Below are 21,928 nucleotides of genomic sequence, written 5' to 3'. Positions count from 1 at the left end.
GTGCGGCGCGAGCTCAACAACGAGATCCTGGGCCCCGTCGTGCAGTTCTTGGGCGTGCCCTACGCCACGCCACCCCTGGGCGCCCGCCGCTTCCAGCCACCCGAGGCCCCTGCCTCGTGGCCCGGCGTGCGCAACGCCACCACCCTGCCGCCCGCCTGCCCGCAGAATCTGCACGGGGCACTGCCCGCCATCATGCTGCCTGTGTGGTTCACCGACAATTTGGAGGCAGCTGCCACTTACGTGCAGAACCAGAGCGAAGACTGCCTGTACCTCAACCTCTACGTGCCCACTGAGGACGGTAAGGGCACGGGAACCAAACTGGGCTCCCCGTGGACACAGCCCACAAACGCACATGCAAACCCTCAGGCACTGGCACAGTCACAGTCCGGGCTGAGAGCTAGGTTTTGTGGGGACAGTGAGCGGACAGTATGTCCCTGACCGCTCTGCATGCCTCTGAGAATGCTGCGGGTGCTTGCCAGGCAGTCCCAGGAACGAGTCCCACAGACAGCCACCCCAGAAGTTCTTTGTGCCCACAGAGAGCCATTGGTGAGGTCAGCAGGCACTAGGCTGGACTTACCCACCCTGTCCCCACAGAGGCACACACTGAGTGACCACTGAGGGTGATCAGGTGATGGAGAGGCATCCATCACCTGCCTAGATACCCACTCCAGCTGTGCCCCACCTCCTACCCCCAGGCCTGGGCTTGTCCCTGGCGGACTTTAGAAACATCTGTACCTGATGGACAGAATAGACTCCTACTTTCCCCTAAGCCAGCACTGCAGACTTCCATCTATCATGTCACATTCAAAGCCCCTGCCTGAGCTAAGTGCCTCTTCTCCAAGATGTCATGTTCACTGACCCCTATACAACCCTGAAGGATCATGGAAACTCCTTGCCAAGGGCCCTTCCACTCACAGCACAGCCCACCCATTCCCATTAGAACACCTTCCCTGGGGCTGTCCAACTAGTTGTCTTGTCAATGAACTCTCAGTTCACTACAACCCTGCTCATAGCCTCCAGCATACTCCACCCCCCACCCCACCCCGGGCAGTTGTCCACCTGCCAACCTTCAGCATATTAAGATTAACCAGAGTATCTTTCAGAGTACTTTCTAGTTGTCTACAACAGAGGTAATCAGCAGAATACCAGCCACACCAATAGACCATCCTCACAGCCCCCATGTCACTACTCCAAAACACCCCAACACTTCACAGAGAAGATCCACTTCTATCATCCCCACACAGGCCATTTTCCAACAACTTTACACACAGGCCTGGTACCCAGGGACCCTTCTATGTACATCCTATACACCCAACACCCCTACATCATGTACTCAAGTCCCTCAACAGATCAGGAATCTCAACTTATCAACATTCAGGTCATGTACCCAACTAACCTACACACTGACAATGTATGTGTTCCAACATCCCACATATCACAATTCCCAGCACCTTCACACAGCATATACCCCAACACTTCTCTAAAAAGTGTGTACCCCATTGCCCACAACTGTGGCTCCCCATATCCCTGGATATAGATCATGTGCCCTAGTAACACCCATACATAAATAAGCCTTCCCCAAAACCCTGCACCCTGGACCATGTACTCCACCAAGCCATTCACACCATAGTCCTTGTACCCAAAGTTCTCTCATGCCAATCACAGAACACCTCATGCACCTCAACCCACCCATGTCTTCCCAACACCTCCCGAATGGATTATCCACCTTATATTGCTCACACCAGCCATGTACTCTAACATCCTAACTACCCCTCCCCATATAAACCATGCCTTATAGCAACCCAGCAACCCATACACACAACACATGGAAGTATCCTTCACTCCAATCCCATCCACATTCCAAGCACCCTGATAGACCATTTACCCGAACACCCTCTGCATGAGCACTATCTGCTCCACATTCCCCTGTCCCCTCATGGACCACTTACCCCACCCAGCAGCCTCTCTCCTGTGAATTTTTCACCCCATTGCCTCCATAACAGACTGCCCATCTCAACATTCAACACCCCCCCACATCTTCATATAGGCTGTCCCAATGTCGCCCTTAGTGGGCTATCCCATCACACACACCCCCATGTAAAACATCCACCCAGCACTTCTCACCAATGGACTGTCTACGCCAACACCTCCACATAAATTGTCCACCCTGCCCCCACACCACCCATGCCCACACTTTCTATATTTTTAACCATCACTTACTGCAGACCTGCTTGGGGCGTGACACATTCAGGTGATCTCACTGAATCTTCACACCAGCTCTGGGAAGAGGAGGTTGACTCAGGCACACACACACACACACACACACACACACACACACACACACACACACACACACACACACACACACATACACACTCTTAATATTCTCAGGAGCATGCATGCCCTGCTGACTTCATCCCCATCCTGTCACAGAGAACAAACCCTGATCCTAATCTCCATTGCCAGTTGGGAGAAGCCTTTAAGAGGCTGGCTTGGGCCTTACTGACCCATCCTTCCCCCTGATGTTGAGGAGAAACCAGTCAGCCTGGGGAAACCCCATGAGGCCTCTGGGTTCCAGATCTTCCCTGACCAATCCCCCAATCTGAAAGAAACCTGAAGCCAAACTCTGGGCCCAGTCTGGGCCCTTTCCTTGACAGTGGGCACACTTTGTGTCAGGCTGGCTCAGGGCACTGTGATTACTGTTCCCTATTTGTGAACTGAACCCCCAATTGGGGAGGGGGGCTTTTTGGCATTAGAGCAGGGGTTGGTGAGGGGCTGGTACCCCTGGTGGGAAATTTACCGTTTGGAGGGAGGAGAGCAGGTCTGGGTAAGGGATGAGGTTGGGGGGTGCAGAGGGAAGAGGTGGAGTGGAGGGCAAGACCTGATGACCCCTTTCCCTGCTTCACCCCACATTGGGGAGATGAGGTGAGAAGCCAGGCCTGTGAGTGTGGATGGAAGAGAAATGCTGGCAGCTGAGAGGCTGGGTAGGTGGGCAGGCAGCCTTAGCTGACCTACCCACAGCCCTCAGTGGAGAGCTGAGGACTTCCAGGGGCTGTGAGCTTTGGGGGCAGGTTGCTCCCAACCCCAACCTACCCTCTGCCCTCCCGATTGGTCCAGAGGGAAGCAGAGTACTTTCTGCTGCAGCCCCTCCTCTCTACAGCTTGGAGGAACAGGGAGGTGCTTGGCTGGCCCTGAAGAGGGCCTGCGTGAGTGGTGGCCCCAGGTGGCACAGCTGGCCTTGGTCTCCCGGCTCCCTGGCAAGATTCCCCTCCCTTCCCACCCCCCCTCTAACACCGTTTCATTTCCAGCAATTAGCCAACACATCGACAAGCCAAATCCTTTCCAGCCAAGTCAATATGTCTTTAAGACAGGCCTCAGCCCACTCAGCCACCCCACCCCCCCAAAACCAGCCTTTTCTTTGGGGCATGACTTTTTCCGGGGAGGGGAACAAAATTGGGTTGTAGAAACGTTTTTCTCTTTTCTTGGTTTCTTTTTCTTGCAAACAAATTTTGCTTTTTTTGGCTTATTTTTTCTGCCCCCACCCTCCCCTTTTCTGCTTTCTCTCCTCCCCTCCCCATCCACCACCTCCCCCGACCCCCATCTTTCCCCACAAAATTGTCCTTTTTTCTCTGTTTTGTGTTCCCGGTCTTAGGTCCGCTCACAAAAAAACGTGACGAGGCGACGCTCAATCCGCCAGACACAGGTAGATTTAAAAATCCCGCTGCTGCATGTGGTTGCTGATAAGAGGACATTCACGTTCACAGCCCTGCCCCTAACTAAATACCCCCACAGCCCTCAAGGCCCTCAGTCGTTCTCCCAACTAAAAATGAAAAAGAAAAGAAAAGAAAAATTTGTAATAATTGGAAAAAAGAATTATGAAAACTTCAAATGAAATTTGAACAATGTTGGACCCACTAGAAAACCTGCAAGAAAAGCTAAACATGGCGAAAATAAAGAGAAAAAAGAAATTGGAAAGTCAGAAAAAAAAACACACATACCAAAGAATTGGATAAAATGTTTAGAGTTTGACAGAAATTTGGACTGTTTTGAAACTTGAGAAATGTAACATGTGAAAAAACAATTTTAATTTGGAGCAAAACAACATTTGAAAAAAAATTAAGTTGGCAAATTGATGACACAATTGAAACATTAGAAACTTGCTACAAATTTCCAAAAGGCTGTCAGATGCAGAAAATGAAAATATTTGAAGCAAATTAAAGAATTTGGAAAATTTTGAAAACAGGGCCCAATATCTTGAAGTTTCACCACAAAATTTTGAAAAAAAAAAATGCAAAGAACTTTTTTCTTTTTTTCTTTTTTTCCAAAAACGGATTTTTTTTTTTTTCCTTTTCTTGTTGAATCTGCCCCGAGAGCTTCTTGCTTTTTGGTTGTTGTTTTTTTTTTTCTTTCTTTCTTCTTTCTTGACCCTGTTTTTTGGTTGTTGGTTTTGAATTCTTGTTGCCCCAGCCCCACTTCCTGCTCCTTCCCTTTCTGACTCCCCTCCCCCCACACTGGGAGTGGAGGTGTTGGGTGAGGATCGGGGGTAACAGAGGATATTTAGGATAGGACCTTGGAGGAAAGGAGACTCCAGCCTGAACTGCTGGAAGGCCATTGGAAGTTCAGGAACAAAGGGAAGAACAGGATTTGGGGAGGACACAGAGGGGGAACTGCCCACCTAGGAGCTCCTGGGCAAAGTCAGGTGGAGGGAGGTGGCCGAGGAGGTCCTAAGAGTCCAGAGGCAGGAAGCTGTCTGTGGGGGGTGGAGGGGAGTGCCTTAGTGACCTACTGGTTGACCTTCTGGCTGGAAGAAAGTTTCTAGCAGGTTAAGGGAGGTAGGCAGAGGTGTTAGGGACCAGCCATGGAGGCCCAGGCCTGGTTCTTGTTGCTGAGTGCTCAGGCTTTGCAGAGATTGCAGGTGTCAAGAAGGAGAAGGGCCTGTGGGTCAGGGGTGACCCCAGCCCTGGTGCTGTGGTGAATCATGGAGGTGCTGCAGGGCAGGGCACTTACTATGTAGCCTTGGGGACTGTGGCAAGCCCTCTCAGACTCCACCCTTTTCTGGAATTAGTCACCCTTAGTCCAGTCTGGAGTGCCTACTAATGTGGCAGTGATTATGGGATCCTTTTGGGACATGAAAAGAGAGGGGTCTGGTGTAGAACCCAGGGCTCAGGCCAATTTGAGGGGTCTGAGAGCTGCACCTTGGCTTCATTAAGCAGGATCTTTCCTACCCTGCCTCCTTCTGCCACAGTAATTAGGCTGGGGGTTGCCATGGTGACTGGGGAGGTGACCTAGAAAGGAATTAGGGCGGGGAGGAGACTGAGCCCCTGGGGACCCTAGGGCCTGTCACCCCCTCACCCACAGACCAGGCTACCACATGGAGCTGAGACCCAAGGCCTAAGTCTGAGGAAAGGCCAGGACTCTCCTAGTGTCTTTAGCTCTAGTGCCAGCCTTGGGAGCTTGCTCTTCCTAGGAGCAGGAAGGAGATTTGCTATGTGTGTGTGGGGATGGGATTCCCTGGATCCAACAGATGCCCTGAGGAGGGCTACCCCCAACCCCTGCCTCTGTTAGGCTTCTTGGAAGGTCTGCCTGGCACTTGGAGAAGTGCTGTAGGCAGACTGGCAGGAGGTAGGGAGGCACCTGCCAGGGCTAGCTTGGGAGGGAGGGAGGGGAATCCGGTCTTGCCCCCCAGGGACGGGAGTGACATGTCCCCTGAGCTCTGGGCTGGTCTTCAGCAGGCCTTGGAGCTGGGTGGTGCTGCTTCTGGTCTCACTGTGTCCTTGTTCCCCAACCCCTGGCCCACCCACCCATCCCTTCCCCACGCAGATATCCGGGACTCTGGGAAGAAGCCTGTGATGCTGTTTCTGCATGGCGGCTCCTACATGGAGGGCACTGGAAACATGTTCGATGGCTCTGTCCTGGCTGCCTACGGCAACGTCATTGTAGCCACACTCAACTACCGGCTTGGGGTGCTCGGTGAGGGGGGACAGCCAATTCTAGGGGCCGGAGTCTGGGAGGTGGGCCTGGTGGGAGGGGTTCCTTTAAGCCCAGCAGCAGCAGAATGGCTTCTGGGTTGAACTGAGCTGCTCAGATAGGAGACAAGGGCACTGTAACACCCACAGGTAGCCCCCTTTCTTCCTCTACCTCCAGGTTTTCTCAGCACTGGAGATCAGGCTGCAAAAGGCAACTATGGACTCCTGGACCAGATCCAGGCTCTGCGCTGGCTCAGTGAAAACATTGCCCACTTTGGGGGCGACCCCGAGCGCATCACCATCTTTGGGTCTGGGGCAGGGGCCTCCTGTGTCAACCTTCTGATCCTCTCCCACCATTCAGAAGGTACCAGTAACCTCTTCAGCCTGCCCATCCCATCCCCTTTCCCTGCTCCTGAACCTTCCAGGTTCCCCTTCTCTCTTGGGCTGATACTTCCCAGCCTTAAACCTACCTGTCCCACCAGGGCTATTCCAGAAGGCCATTGCCCAGAGTGGCACTGCCATTTCCAGCTGGTCTGTCAACTACCAGCCGCTCAAGTACACGCGACTGCTGGCAGCTAAGGTGGGCTGTGACCGAGAGGACAGTGCTGAAGCTGTGGAGTGTCTGCGCCGGAAGCCTTCCCGGGAGCTGGTGGACCAGGATGTGCAGCCTGCCCGGTATGGTCATGGGGGTGGGAGAGAACTGGGTCCAGGTCTTCATTCTCTTTGCTAATCCCAAGGAGGTTGAGGGTTAGAGGTGCCCACAGGCATTTTATTTGGCAAGGAGAGTTGGGCTTCATGCCTCTCTAGTGTCCCTGCCTTCTCTCGGAAACCTTCCCTAAGTGGAGGTGTCCAAACAGAGCAAGTATGAACAAGGTGCCAGGAAGTGCTTCAGGGAAGACTTCCCAACAGGTCAAGTGCCCTGAAGGATGCATAGATAAGATTTTAACTAGGAAGAAGGGTCTTTCGGGCAGAGGGCTCAGCAGGTGATGAACTGAGAGGAAGCCAGTGAGCAGCTGATGAGACCCTGACTCCTTCTCCCCAGCTACCACATCGCCTTCGGGCCCGTGGTGGACGGTGACGTCGTCCCCGATGACCCTGAGATCCTCATGCAGCAGGGAGAATTCCTCAACTACGACATGCTCATTGGTGTCAACCAAGGAGAGGGCCTCAAGTTTGTGGAGGACTCAGCAGAGAGCGAGGATGGCGTGTCTGCCAGCGCATTCGACTTCACAGTCTCCAACTTTGTGGACAACTTGTATGGCTACCCAGAGGGCAAGGATGTGTTGAGGGAGACCATCAAGTTTATGTACACAGACTGGGCCGACCGGGACAATGGCGAGATGCGGCGCAAGACCCTGTTGGCGCTCTTTACTGACCACCAATGGGTGGCACCAGCTGTGGCCACCGCCAAGCTGCATGCCGATTACCAGTCCCCTGTCTACTTTTACACTTTCTACCACCACTGCCAGGCTGAGGGCCGGCCCGAGTGGGCAGATGCAGCACATGGGGATGAGCTCCCCTACGTCTTTGGTGTGCCCATGGTGGGTGCCACTGACCTTTTCCCCTGCAACTTCTCTAAGAATGATGTCATGCTCAGCGCCGTGGTCATGACCTACTGGACCAACTTCGCCAAGACTGGGTGAGGGCCAGAGGGGCTGGGTGGGGCACCCTGCAGGTCAAGGCACACACACCTTCCATCCTCAGCTCCTTCTCTTTCTCACAAGGCTATCATCCCTCCATTAAGGCACTCTTGCCTTCTTGACACAGACACCTGCTGGATATCTTCTCTGTGCCAGGCACTGAGTTGCATGTTAGAGATTCAGCAGTTAGACAGAAAGGTCCCTGTCCTTTCTGGGGGTGGGCTCATTTGGTGGCTTTGGCTCCATGTTTGTCTCTCCTTCCCTCCCTTGCCTACCCACCCTCTCTTCTCTCAGTGCTCTGCCCTCTGTCTGACTGCTCCCATCTGTGTCTGAGTATGTGTAAGGGTTTGTGTCTGTCTGTCTGTCTCTTTATTGCTGTCTCTACATCTCTCTCTTGAAATCCATTCATATCTCTCCATTTCCCTTTGTTCTCTTTGACCTGTTTGCTTTTTGCTTGCTAATTTCATCGTGTGTCTTTGTCTCCCTATTTCTATGTTTCTATTTCACTCCGTCTCAGCCTCTGCCTCTCCTGGCTATCTCTCTGTCTGTCTCTGCCTATCTCTGTCCTTCTGTCCTCATCTCTGGCTGGCTCTGGCAGTCTGTCTCCATCCCTCTTTGTATCTCTGTCCCTGTCTCTGGCAGTTTCTCTGTCTCTTTGTATACATTTCTGTCTCTGCCTCTTTTTCTTTGACTTTCCTTCTGGCTCTCTGCATCTGGGTCTGTCTCCCTCCCCATTCCTCACCCACCATTCCACACCTGTCAGAGCCTCACCCTCACTCCTCCTTTCCCTGCCCTCCTGTGCCCACAGCGACCCCAACCAGCCCGTGCCACAGGACACCAAGTTCATCCACACCAAGCCCAACCGCTTCGAGGAGGTGGTGTGGAGCAAGTTCAACAGCAAAGAGAAGCAGTACCTGCACATTGGCTTGAAGCCACGCGTGCGTGACAACTACCGCGCCAACAAGGTGGCTTTCTGGCTGGAGCTTGTGCCCCACCTGCACAACCTGCACACAGAGGTCTTCACTACCACCACACGCCTGCCTCCCTATGCCACGCGCTGGCCACCTCGCCCACCCGCCGGCGCCCCGGGCACACGCCGGCCCCCGCCACCTGCCACCCTGCCACCGGAACCTGAACCGGAGCCAGGCCCCAGGGCCTATGACCGCTTCCCCGGGGACTCCCGGGACTATTCCACGGAGCTGAGCGTCACCGTGGCTGTGGGCGCCTCCCTCCTCTTCCTCAACATCCTTGCCTTTGCTGCTCTCTACTACAAGCGGGACCGGCGGCAGGAGCTGCGATGCAGGAGGCTCAGCCCCCCAGGAGGCTCAGGCTCCGGTGTGCCTGGTGGGGGCCCCCTGCTCCCCGCCACCAGCCGAGAGCTGCCACCAGAAGAAGAGCTGGTATCACTGCAGCTGAAGCGAGGCGGTGGTGTCGGGGCGGACCCTGCTGAGGCCTTGCGCCCCGCCTGCCCACCCGACTACACCCTGGCCTTGCGCCGGGCACCGGACGATGTGCCTCTCTTGGCCCCCGGGGCTCTGACCCTGCTGCCCAGTGGCCTGGGGCCACCACCTCCCCCACCACCCCCTTCCCTCCATCCCTTTGGGCCCTTCCCCGCTCCTCCCCCCACTGCTACCAGCCACAACAACACGCTACCCCACCCCCACTCCACTACCCGGGTATAGGGAGCGGCTTTGGGGGGGCCCTCCTCCCCAGCCCTCCCGCCCACAGGAAGTGCCACTCAGAAGGCAGGGAGGACGACTTGACAACAGGCTGTTCTCGTGTGGAGTTGTCACATGTGGAGAAGCATTAGGTGGAACTGGGTTTCCTCATTGGGATGCGTGTTTTTCCCGTGCAGAGAGGCCCATTCTCTTCTCTGGACCTGGGCCTTTGAACAACTGGGGGGCGTTTTGTCCCCTCCATTGGGACACCAGTCTTCGGTGTGTGGAAGCGTGGAAGGATTTTCCCACGCAGAGGTGTGCTTTCTCACAAGGGGGTGTGTTTTCCCATGTGCAGGGTGAGGTTTTTTTTGCCGCCCTGGACACATGTTGGCCCCCTCAAAGAATTTCTGCGGGGATTTATATCCCAGAATCATGTTCCCTCATGCCCTCTCCCATCTCCTCCCTCCCCCCCGCCCCCATGGAGACCCTGGAAATGGTGTGTTCACATACCGTGACCCTTGGCCACCAGATAACCCAGGGTGGTAACTGGCAAGTATGGAGGAAATCACAGCCCCCCCCCGCCCCCGCCTCACTCCCCCGTTTGCCCCGGCAAAGCATGTTTAGCCCCCCTGGCACAAGTCAGGTGAAGCACGTTCTCCTGGGTAGGCCTTGCCTTCCACAGATGACAGACACAGAATCCCTGCCTAGGGGACAGGGGAGATCCGTGCAACCCTGTGCTGCCTGGGAACTTGTTTTCCCATGGGTCCAGGGTACATTTCTCTGAGTAAAAACATGTTCTTGCATGTGGATGTGTGTTTTCCCATGCAGATTGCCCCTTTCTCTCCAGCACTTCCTGCATCCCCCAGGCCTCAGGCTGAGCACCTAAGTTCTCCCCACACAGCAGGTGGGAAGAGACTTCAAACTGACAGAAGCTGAGGGGGATGTATAAACCCTGAGGGGAGAGCTCTACTCTCTCTCCCAGAGATGCTGAGTTGGGGGGGTCAGGAGTGTGGGACCTGCCACCCATAGAGGCCATGCATGTTTGACCAAAGCCCTCATTGGGGTCTGAAGACAGCCTTTCCCTCAGTCTTCAGACCATTGCTCATCCGTGCCAAACTGGGTAGGTGGGTTTCCGGGGTGAAGACCCTCAAAATGTGCCAGTCCTGGGCCAGGACAGGTAAACGTGGAGGCAGGTGGGCTACAGGGGAGATGGAGGTGACAGCTAAAAGGGTTCCACCTATGTCTCTCTCCTGTCTTTACCATGTCTCATTTCTCCCTTTGCCTCAATTTCCCTTTCCCCCATTTCTATCTCCCTCTGAAGCTGTCCCATGTCTCACTGTCAGACCAGCTTCTCCCCTCAGCTGCCCACTCCTTTTCTTTGACCTGCTCCCTCTTCCCTCAGCTGCCAAAGCTTAAGGAAAGGAGTGGTGGAAGGGAAGAGAGCAGGGGAGAAAGGCTTCATGGGACAGGTTGGGGAGAGAATGAGGTCAGCTATGCTGAGGAACAGATGGAGGGGGCAGTGGGGGACAGGGCTTGGGTAAACAGCAGGAAAAATTTGAAAGGATTTGTAAGGTGACTGCCCAGAGGGACCCGAAGAGAAAGGATTTGAGTCTATGGGTAAAAGAACCATGTCAGGAAAGGTTTTTAGGGACACCAGTGGAAGGAGAGAATCCTTATCTGCTGGCATTTTGTGGGTTGTTAGTGCCAAACTTGAGTAGGAGGTGGGGTGCTCTCTTCCATTGACTCCCAGATCCAGAATCCCTGGTCTTGGCTCCCCAGAACTTTGCCTTTTGACTGTACCTTCTCCCACCTCCACCCATGGAAACTTCATTCTTTTCCCACCCCTTTCCCTGCCTGGTCTAGTTCCTTTCCAAACAGCTATGCCCTCTAAATGCTAGGGACCCGGGCCCTGAACCCTGTAGACAGATGCCCCCCCCCAAATTGGGGCATGGGAGAGGGGCTGGGGGGCCACATGATTCAGCCACGGACTCCAATGCCCAGCCCTTCTCCCCAGAACAATTCCTTGATAATCCCATGTCCCCATCCTTCGCGGCTCTGTACACATTTTTAAACCTGGCAAAAGATGAAGAGAATATTGTAAATATAAAAGTTTAACTGTTGATTATGCCTGTTGTGATGTTAGGAGGTGGAAGTAGGGGGCTCTGAAGAAACAAGCCTTGGGGAAGTGACTGTTGGTGAAGGAGGTGGGGGTCTACACCCAAAGCCCTTTTCAGTGAATAGCACCAGAGGTGTCAGAGAAAGGGAGAATGGGTGCTGGGTAAGATTGCCATGGTAATGGAGCTGTTTAGGGAGTTAAGATCAGGACCCATGTCTGTGTGGAGTATAAAGCCTGGTGTAGAGAAGGATCAAACGGGCTGATGGGTGCAGACACCAGACAGACCTAAGGGCCTACGGGCTTGTCCAGGTAGCTGACTGCAGGAGAAGCATACAAGGTGAAGGGCTTGGCTTCTGCCAAGGTCTCAGCCCAGGCTAGAGGATCAGCCGAGGGCCCAGGACTCTCCCTCTTGCCACATTGTGAGGGAGAGCCCCAGCATCATTGTGACCCGCTTACCCCTAGGAGCCTTTGGGACAGGTAGACGGGCTGGTTGGTTCTGTGGCACAGTGGGCTGGGGGCCTAGGGGCCCCAGTGGCCCTAGGGACCCCCATGGCCATGGCTGAATGGCCACGGTCTGGGTGGGCCTCGTATCAGAGCCCCAACACCAACAACTGCCAGGACCTGGGCAACTCCATCCTGTTGCTGCTGGGCCTCATCATCTGCATTAATATTGGCATCAATATGGTGACACTGGTCAGGGCACGCCTGGGTGGGAGGGTGCTGGCAGGATCGCTGGGGGGGCAGGCCTGGTATCGAGGACCTGCCTAGGGTCACTGTGTTCTTCCCCCCAGCTCTGGCACAAACTCCGTGGCTTTTTACACCACATGTTCTGCCATATTGTTTGTGAGAAAGGTAAGTGGCACTTGGGTGTTGGGACATAGGAGAAGCAGATACCAGCGTTCTAGCTCTAACCTTAAGCTGGCCCTGTCCCCTTTGGCTCTCCCTTCTTAGATGCCATAGCTCTCCAGCTTCTCTCCCTGCACCCTGACTCCAACCCCTGTAGGAGCCGATCTCTGCAACACCCCTCACCCCTACCCCCCGAGCTTCTCACCTCTCCTTGATTCACAGAAGCTAAGTCATCCTCACCTGGGAAGAAGACCCAGACCCTGAAGCAGAGCTCCCCTGCAGTCCACCTTCGATGCACCATGGACCCTGTGAAAATGACCGTGACCCCCCCACCCACTCGCCGTCATCGTCATCGCCATCGACGCTCATCAGCATGCCGTGTCCACTGCCCAGTAGCGTGGGCTCCTGACACTGATGACAAGAGGCTCCCACATCAGCACCCAGCAACCTGCTCCCACAACTGGGATCGCCCTGCAGACTGGGAAGACTTTCAATCCAACCAGGGGTTCTGGGCTCCCTGGGCCCAGGATGCTGTGGAGCCACCTCCCCAAACAATCCGCTTCCAGCAGACTGTAGAGGAAAGGCCCCTCAGAAGAGAGATGCTGTCAGAGCTGGGCCTAGAGGCTTATGTGTACCCTGTGAACCCTCCACCCCCCACCCCACAGGTCCTGAGCCACAGGAACAGTGTAGGGAGGGTGGGGGCTGAAGGAGAGCAGCAGCAGTGCTCACCAGCTCCGCCAGCCCCTCTGCCCATCCAGGGCCCAGCAGTTGTCCCATATATCCACCGGCGCCGCTCCTCAGGCCGTATAATGTATGACGCCCGTGATGTGAGGCGGCGGCTCCGGGAGCTGACCCAGGAGGTGGAGGCCCTGTCCCACTGTTACCCCCTGGCCTCTGGAACCAGCACTGTTGAAGGGACAGGCAAGGACTGGGTATACCGTCCCCTGACAGAGAGGTGACTGGGAGAATTAAAAAAAAGAGAGGAGGTGGCTTGTGGTGGTGTGTGTGTGTTGCGGTGGGGTGGGACGGGGGGTAGGGGTGGGGTGCCACACAGCACCCAGAAGCCCTGGTTGTCCAGGGAATGATCTCCCTGGCAACAGGGCCTAGACAGCCCTGAGGACCCTCATCAACCTCTTAGCTTCAACCTCACCATCAACCCTGTCCTCAGCACATTCCCAGGCCCTTCTTGGTTCCAAGGTTCCCATCAGCCTCTACCCTGTTTTCCTTAGTGCCCAGAGAAGGCCCCCCCCAATCCCGCCCCAGATCACTAGGCAGTCTTGCACTAGTGGGGATACCCTCATCCCCAGGGCCATAACCCCTCAGAGATCTGGTTCCTGCCAGAGCCCAGGTTTAGGCTGCAGCTACAGGTGAGGTGTGGCTCCCTCTAAAGCCCTGGTTTCTTTGAAGTGGGGGGAATGATTGAGAGTGAAGATAGCTAGGTCTTAACAGTTTCCCAGTCAGAATGTGAAGTTCCTGTACACTGAAGCAGGCTTAGTGCAGAGGATGAAATATTGGGGACATTCTCAAGGGCTGTCTCATCATAACATCACAGCCTTCTGTGACCTCACTCCTGTGATTCATACCTCCATGTCACAAATGAGGAGACACAGGCTCAGAGAGGCCAAGTGACTTATTCATGGACACGTGGACACCAAGGATCAATTTCACAGCTTTAGATGTTCCATCCCTTTGCTTCCACAGGTAGATTCCCATTGCTACTGAGTCAGCCTGGCCCATCAGTCTCCCACCTTCCTCAATTTGCCATGTAAACTCATCAGAATATTCCATCCACTGGAGAGCAGGAAAAGCCAGGCCCTACCCTACTCCTAGACAATCATACACAAGCAATCACACACATAACTAGGAAACAAAAGGCCATGTGAGTGCGCCTAGGCTGAAGGAGCTGGACCTCACCTTCATACCAGATGGGTTCCTGGAATGTGAGCAGATAGGCCTTTTGTGAATTGCCTTGTTTCTCTATTCATTTTCGTTTAGCTAACATCATTGTTCTTTTGAAGCTGATTCCATTCAGTGGGTATGTATTGAACACCTACTATGTATTTGGAGTCTTGATGGGAAATGCCCTCTGGCTGTTCCTCTATTCTGCTGTGTTGTTCATTGTGCAAACAAATGACTCCTGGTCCCCAAGGTACCCCTTTCACAAGATCCCAGTGATGAACCTGATTTAAATCAAAGGTTCCTATTGTCATATCAACAATTACATCTATTTTGTGCTTTTTGAATTTTATGTGGTTTTCTTAAGGTGGCAGCTAACAGTTTTTCAACTTGGAGGTGTGGCTCAGTGGGAGGGTAATTGGTTAAGGAGAGAAACCATGGTTAGGAGTGGTCCCTGGCAGAGGCAGCAAGCAAAAAGGCTAATGGGCTCAGTGACCACCAACACCTAGCCTTGAAATCCCTGCCCAGGAAGGGGTGGATAGGGTGGCTGCTAGAAGCGTTATGACAAGGAAATGGATAGGACAGGGAGGTAATGGTACAGCGAGGCGCCTCAGAGGGGACTCTTGCTGTTACTCATCCATCTAGTCACCTTAGATGCTAGCCCCAAGTAGGTGTAGATGGGGAGTACCAACAGGCTACATAAGCTACCATAATGTCTCAAAAGAACAATGAAATAGAGGAAACCCTTTATTCATGATTCAGTCCCTATAAAGACTCTCTCACTACTGTAGCCACCATATTTACAAATCAGGAATCAGGTGTCCAGTTAAGCAAGCTCCCACGGAGACAAAGGGACAGGCTGAACTCTGGGATATCTGGGGACTGGGCCAAGGGCAGAGATGGCCGTATAAAGGGCCAGCTGAATGGATAAAAGAGCTGCCACCTCTGCATTGTGACTCCTGCCAACATGCCTCATTATGACCCTGCTCCTTCATCAGCTGGCAGGTGTCCCCAGGTCCTGGCATGAGTGCAGCGTGGGTTGGGGCTGGTGGTGGGGGGGGGCGGCCCAGGTGGCCCTAGAACCCCCCCACCATGGAAAACCAGCTCTGGTATAACACCCTGGGGTGCTGCAATCAATACCAAGGAAGTCCCCAGGATGCTGAGGACTTTCTATTCCTGCTACTGGGCCTCATCATTCTTGCCAACATTGGGATCAATGTGGCAACTGTGGTCAGTGATGGCAGTGGACCACCCTCAAGGGTGAAGAGGGCTTAGGGTGGGAGCCAGTTGCAGCCTGCACTTTCACCTGCAAGAGCAGTCTTGGCTGGGAGGGGCATGGGAGTTGAGGGTGGAGAGCCTGGCCTTCATTCCCACCCCACCTTACTCCACCCCCAGATGTGGCATGGGCTCCGGAATGCCTTAGACAAGATGACTGATTGGATTAATCAGAAAAGTAAGTATGGCAGAGAGGTAGGGGACGCTCCCACCCTCACCCTGCTACCTCCATAGCCCTAGAAACCCAGGCCCCGGCATTCCCAAACCTGAACTCTTGACAATTGCTTTGCCCTCATGGACTCTTGCCTCCCCCAGATGAAATCTTGCAGGTTCGTGAAAGTTCCTCCAAAGATGCCCCAGCCAAGGCCCAAGGCGTCCACATTCACTGCACCCTGGACCCCGTAGAAGTGAAGATGGCCCAGCCCACTTGTTACTCCTCTTCCTCTTACCACCATCTCCACAACCGCAGCTGCCCCTACCAACGCCGTAATTCCCACCGCCGCCGCCCCTGCAGACACCAGAAGAGTCAGAAGAACCACAGACAATTCCCCAAAAACCGCTTACTCTTCCATAACCAACATCACAGCCACAAGATGTCACAGCTGCGGCTGATGCCTTCTTACGATCAGGAGGACCTGCACTCCTTCCTGAAGGAAGAGGATGACCTGTCTTTCCCACATCCCAAGTGTCCACGGGTGTGCTGGGGAGGGCTCTACCAGCGAATGGGGCTACCCTCCAACATGAGGCTATGGGGACGACAGGGTGGGATCCTGGCCAGCCTGCCACCACCCTCTCTCTATCTTTCACCCGAGCTGCGCTGCATGCCCAAGCGTGTGGAAGCCAAGTCAGAACTGAGGCTACAGTCCTATGGGCCCCATTGCTCACAATCCCATACCTGGGGCAATATGGAGGCTGAGCAGTGGACTTCGTCTCTACCACCACCCCGCCGGCTGCCCCCTAACTCCTCCTGGGTCCCTGGGGGACACAGCTCTTATCCCTCAGGGGGCCAGCTACTATATGACTCATGCGATCAGCAGCGGCGTGGTCTGGAAGGCTCTGAGCGTCCATCTGCCCTGGTGCCCCGGGGTTCCCGGCCCGAAGCCCGGGAACATTACTCCCCACAGTCCCACTGTCGGAGCCTCCCCAGCCATGCTTACAGCCAGCCCAACCGCAGCCCCCACCCATCCACAGGACACTTGAGCTACACTTCCCGAGATGCCCATGAGGTACGGCGCCACACAACCGAATGGGCTGAGGCGCTGCCCATTCGGCACCCTCTGACCACATCTACCTCCCTCACCATGTTGGGTGAGGCCTCATATCAACGGGCCTTGGCTCCCAGCTCAGCCTTACTCCCCCACTCCTCCCAGCCCCTGCCTGAAGTCCAGGGTACTGAACCCCCCACACCCTTACCCTCCTTCATGCCGCTCAGCCGGAGCCCGGGGGGCAATGCCAACTACCAGGTATACGACAGTCTGGAACTGAAGCGGCAGGTGCAGGAGAACAGAGCACGGGCCAACTCACTGCCACCACCTTCTAGCTCAACCTCGAGGCCCTCGCTGCACAGGAGCCGGACTGGGAAACTTAACTGAGCAGCGGCAAATGTGGGTGATGGGGCAGGGCATGGAGAGAGGAATAAAGAGCAACGGAGTCCAAGAAACACTGTGGTGGTCTGTGGGTGGAAAGTGCCACTCCTTCTGCCAGCCTGAATCCCTGCCCTTGTCTTTATGAAATGAGAAGCCAGTGTCCCCTTGGCGTGTTGCTTCCCTTGGTTTAGCAGCTATGGTCCTGCCTGCAGGCCCCTCCTGGTCCTTCTCCAGGCACTAAGTAGATCTTGCAGCTGCAGACTCCAAACCACTGGTCTCTGGGCACCCGCTCTGTGTGAGGCTCTCCCTGTCTCCAAAGGGACTTCATAAGGCCTAGCCCCGCACAAGAAGTTGAGGTTAGATTCCAGACCTGGAGGTTCCACATCTGGGCAGATTCAGGCTCACAACCCAGCAAAGGGCATGAACAAGGCCAACTCTCTGGATTCTAGGCCTTCCTCAGGGCTCCGAGGCCATGGTCTTCCCAGTCTCAGAAATGGTCAAGAAGCTGGGATATATGAGTATTTGAATGAGTGAGTCAGCAGGCAATGAGGGCAAGAGGGTAGGTGTGCAGGCTTCTGGACCCTGTTTGACTAACCAGGCTCAGGTTACTCGAATCCAGTTATCAGGGAATGCAAACTTGGGCCTTCTTTTCCTCCTCCTCCCTCATTGTGACCACTACCCGCTGTTCCATTATGACCCATTCCCCCTCTCCCCCTCCCCCACTAGAAGAGTTTGGCTCCCAGTGAGTATGTGGGAGTCAGGGGGCCCAGGTAGTCCTGGGACCCCCAGTCATGGGTGAACGAGTCCACCATGGAGCCCCAGTGTGCTCTGGCACCAACCCCAGGAAGTGCCAGGACCTAGGAGACTCAATTCTTCTGATTCTAGGCGCCTTCATCTTGCTCAACGTGGGGATCAATGTGGTGACTCTGGTCAGGGCGGGGTCTGGGCAGCAGGGTTGGGGGAGCCCTGGGGTTTGAGGTGGGAGGGGATGAGGTGAGAGGACTGCTGGGATTTGGCCAGTCAAAGGTTGGACTTCAGGGCTCACCCTACTTCTGGACTCTCCCCTCCCCTGCTTCCCTTAGCTCTGGAGAAATCTGAAGAGTTCTTTGCGGATTCTTTTCCATCATTTTTTCCCCAAAGGTGAGTGGGCCACAGCATGAGCTCAAGGTGATATAGGCCTGTCCCCTTTCTTCTACCTGCCCCCTCAGTAACCCAGACCTTGTCCCATCCCCTCTTCCCTTGCAGACAAGCAACCCAGCTGTATAGGCAGCCATCCCATGTGTATGCGCTGCTCTGTGGATCCCAAGAACCTGTGCTCAAGAGTCTCTTCGCACTTCCATCATCGCCCAAGCTTCTTGCTCAGGCACCCTAACCACCTTGACTCTTCGATACCAGACACGAATGATGAGAGGGCTTCTAGGTGCTGCTGGATGCCACTTCAGTGTGGACATGCTGAGGCTCCTGTGGAGACTTCATGGGGACTGTGGAAGGAGGGGATGATGGGAACTGGAGAGACCCTTCAGGTTACAGCCTCAAAGGCCCAAGCCACCTTTCTCCCCAGGCAAGAGACATCTTCCCAGTTCCCCAGGATGGGCAAATTAGATATGGTTCCACTCCACTTGCCCCAAGGGAATAAGATTAAGACCCCAGACTATTACCCCGACCAGACCCGGACTCACTCCCCAGCCTGCCCCACTGAGCACACCTCCACCCAGGCCCAGATCCACTCTACAGTCCACACCCCTGAGCATACCCCCATCCAGGTCCATGGCCCTGAGCACACCTCAGCCCATACCCTGGTCCTGGCCCCAGCCCAGGCCCCCTCACATACCTTAGACCACTCCCAGGGCCAGACCCTTGAGAACATAACAGCCCACACCCAAGCCAGCAACCTGGCCTGTGCTCATCTAACCTATACCCATGCCCACACTTTGGTGCCTCCCCCAATCTCTGCCCCAACCCCTCCTCTAATTTCTGCTCCTGCTACTACTACTCCTGCCCCAGCCTCTACACCGGCCCCTGTCCCAATCTCTGCTCCAGCACCAGCACTGGTCAGGGCCCTGACTACCACACCAGTTCCTGCTCCTATCCCTACCCCTACCCACATCTTAACTCCTATTCCCTCTAACCCAACTGCCTTCAGTCAAGGTCTCTCCACTGGCCATGTGGTCTATGATGCCCGCAGGGTAAAGCAGAATTTATTCCACGTGTACCCCACCCAGAATGCTGGGTATTCCAGAAAGGACTTGGGTACCCTCTCCAGGTCCCAAGAAGGACAGGGCCTGGTGAGCTCTGGTACAGCTGAGCAAACATCGAAGCAACTTAATGGGGACACTGTGAAGCCCTCCACAGGATCTATACTGGGCTACCTGGAGTTGGGGAATATGGAATGGAAGATCTCAAATGATGCCAAAGACAAGTTCTTACAGCACAAGACCTTTCCTTACTGCAGCTTCCATTCATGCAGTTCTGAGAAGAGAAACACAGATGCCCAGGCTCCAGTCTACCCCAAATTCCTAGTCTACTCCAAGGATGCTTCACCTTCTCAACCTTGTTTTCATTCTCCAACTGCTGCCCAGAGCTCACTGCACACCACTCCTCCACCATGCACTCTTTCTCTGCCTCTTGCTTCTCCCAGATCTTTTGTTCATCATCAACCCACCAACTACCAGAAGCCCTCCACCTCAATACAAACCCCAACCTCTAAGTCTCCTCAGTCAGTATCATCCATCCCTCCCCAGTTCTCCACCATTTCCCAACTCCCAATCAAACCCCAAACCCCTGAACTTCATGAGAGTCTAGGCCTCACCCAAGACTCTGGCCTCCAAAGGACCCCAGGCCCTTCAAAAGACTCTAGAATTTCCAAGAACCCAGGCCTTACCCAAGATCCAGTCCTCCATAAGAACCCAGGTCTTGTTCAAGATCCAGGCCTACATAAGCTTCCAGGCCTTACCCAACACCCTTATCTCTGCAAGGGTCCAAGGCCTTCCCAAGACTCTGGTCTTCACAAGAATCCAGTCATTACCCAAGATTCTGGCTCCCAAAAGAGCCTAGGTTCTCCTCAAGATGCAGGTATCCTTAGGAGCCCATGTTTCATCCAACCCTCTGCCCTCCATAAGAACACACCATTTTCTCAAACTTCTGATATTCAGAGGAGCTCAGGCTATACACAAGACTCTGAAATCTATAGGAATCCAAAAGGAAACCAAGAGACTGTACTCTACAAAAGTCAAGGGCTTTTCCAAACAACTGGCCTCCATAACAGCCCAGGCCCTTCTCAAGATTCTGGGGGTTACAAGGGTACAGGTAATGCCCAAGATCTGGGAGTTTCTAGGAGTCTAGGTCTTACCCAAGATTCCGACCTGCAGAAGAGTCTACGCCTTGCCCAAGGCTCTGGTGTCAAGAGCTCGGGCCTTTCCCAGGAATCTGGTCTCCACAAGAGCCCAGGCCTTGTCCAAACCTCTGGCCTCTATAAGTGTTCAGGCATTACCCAAGACTCAGGAGACTACAGGAATCGAGGCCTGACTCAAGATTCTGACCTCCATAAGAATCCAGGCCCTACCCAAGCCAATGAAGTAAAAAAAACATGTGGCCTTACCCAAGATGTTAGAATTTACAGGAGCCCAGAACATACCCAAGACCCTAACTTCCACAAGTACCCAGGAATTAATCAAGATCCTGGTCCCTGTAAGGGCCCAGCCCTTATCCAAAACTCTGACCTCTCCAAGACTCAAGGCCTTACCAAAGAATCAGGCCTCCACAAGGACTCATGCCTCATTCCAAATCCTGACCTCCACAAGAACCCAGGCTTTGCTTTAGGTACTGACTCTCTCCAAGTCTTAAGCCCATCTCAGACCCCAAAGTTAACACTGCCTCTGATGAAGTCATTTGTATCTGAGGAGGCTACTCAGGAGGAGGATGCTGAGCAGCATGTACCAAGGACTTCGGTCCCACTCAGTCAGAACTCCTGCCCTTCCAAGGCCCAGGTGATCTACAATGACCCACAAACCTTCTCAGAGGTACCTGTACTAATTGAGCTACAACCATCGTCTCGGCGAGCGGGCAGCCAAGACTGGGTGCACTGCCCTGTGGATACAGTTCCTCCAGTCTGCCAGAACTATCGCCAAATGTCTATGCCTCCCAAAATCAACTGGAAGACCCCCTGTCCTGGGCCAGGCATCCGGATAGGGCATGTGGTCCTTGATGCCCGCCAAAGACAGTCTGGAGTGAGCAGGGACAAGTGTGAAGCTCTATCTCCCAGGCACCTTCGCCAAGAAGCACCCAACAACTCAGGGGAGACCACTGAGTGGGGATATCAGTGTGTGATGAGGCCCTCAGAAAAAGAGGGGACAAAGGTACATCAGGAATAAAGGAGCGAGAGAAATGTTCTGTGGTTGTTTGAGGACATCCACCCCAGCCCCATTCCTGACACTGGCCAACCACAGGGCCTGATGAGAACTGGGACTATACTTCTCCTGCTTCTCCTCTATAGCAGCAGAGTTAAACCCATTATCCCCAAGGCCCTAGAGTTGCATTTTCCAATACAGTAGACACTAGCTAAATATGGCTATTAGAACGTAAATTAATTAAAATTAAAATTTCTGTTTCTTAGTCTCATCTACATTTCAAGTGCTCAATAGTCATGGGTGGCTAGTAGCTACTATATTGGATGGCACAAATTTAGAACATTTTCATCATTACGGGAAATCCTACTGCATAACAATGCTTTAGAGTTTAGAAGAACTTTCCTTTCCCTTGACACCCATCTCCAGCATCTTAAAAATTCCCACAGAGCCCAGAGAACTTAATTCTTTTCAGGGTGGCTCATAGGTCACCCTCTGGGGAAGAGGTAAGATGTAGGGATGCCCGATGCCTGATTACTCCAGACTGTGAGAGAGCTCTGTCTTCAGTTTTCCTGATCTGATCTCTTGGGTCACAGCCAAAT

General features: G+C 54.0%; 3 protein-coding genes across 6 annotated transcripts; all 3 read left to right on the top strand.

Annotated features, from left to right (window-relative positions):
• Nucleotides 1-6: 6 nt before the first annotated feature.
• On the top strand, nucleotides 7-11,384 carry NLGN2 (neuroligin 2). 4 transcript variants are annotated; one of them, XM_019665018.1, is made up of 7 exons: nucleotides 7-298; nucleotides 3,653-3,703; nucleotides 5,821-5,970; nucleotides 6,145-6,330; nucleotides 6,449-6,641; nucleotides 7,009-7,605; nucleotides 8,415-11,384. In XM_019665018.1, exons 1-7 carry the CDS (start codon nucleotides 193-195, stop codon nucleotides 9,286-9,288), a joined length of 2,157 nt encoding a protein of 718 aa, XP_019520563.1. In that variant the 5' UTR covers nucleotides 7-192; the 3' UTR covers nucleotides 9,289-11,384. The 4 variants fall into 4 exon arrangements, with proteins under 4 accessions (XP_019520563.1, XP_019520562.1, XP_019520564.1 ...); XM_019665017.1 differs by having other exon boundaries at nucleotides 6,121-6,330; XM_019665019.1 differs by lacking the exon at nucleotides 3,653-3,703.
• Nucleotides 11,385-11,491: 107 nt separating this feature from the next.
• SPEM1 (spermatid maturation 1) lies at nucleotides 11,492-13,211 on the top strand. Its single transcript, XM_019665020.1, has 3 exons — nucleotides 11,492-12,073; nucleotides 12,172-12,232; nucleotides 12,449-13,211. The coding sequence occupies exons 1-3, from the start codon at nucleotides 11,930-11,932 to the stop codon at nucleotides 13,183-13,185; spliced, it is 942 nt and encodes a 313-aa protein (XP_019520565.1). The 5' UTR covers nucleotides 11,492-11,929; the 3' UTR covers nucleotides 13,186-13,211.
• Nucleotides 13,212-13,283: 72 nt separating this feature from the next.
• On the top strand, nucleotides 13,284-17,011 carry SPEM2 (SPEM family member 2). The gene is made up of 2 exons (XM_019664813.1): nucleotides 13,284-15,575; nucleotides 15,713-17,011. The coding sequence occupies exons 1-2, from the start codon at nucleotides 15,458-15,460 to the stop codon at nucleotides 16,987-16,989; spliced, it is 1,395 nt and encodes a 464-aa protein (XP_019520358.1). The 5' UTR covers nucleotides 13,284-15,457; the 3' UTR covers nucleotides 16,990-17,011.
• The last annotated feature ends 4,917 nt before the right edge of the window (nucleotides 17,012-21,928 follow it).

The sequence above is a fragment of the Hipposideros armiger genome, unplaced genomic scaffold (genome assembly GCF_001890085.2).
Source record: "Hipposideros armiger isolate ML-2016 unplaced genomic scaffold, ASM189008v1 scaffold_431, whole genome shotgun sequence".
NCBI lineage: Eukaryota > Metazoa > Chordata > Mammalia > Chiroptera > Hipposideridae > Hipposideros > Hipposideros armiger.
This window is presented reverse-complemented; position numbering and strand designations above follow the sequence as displayed.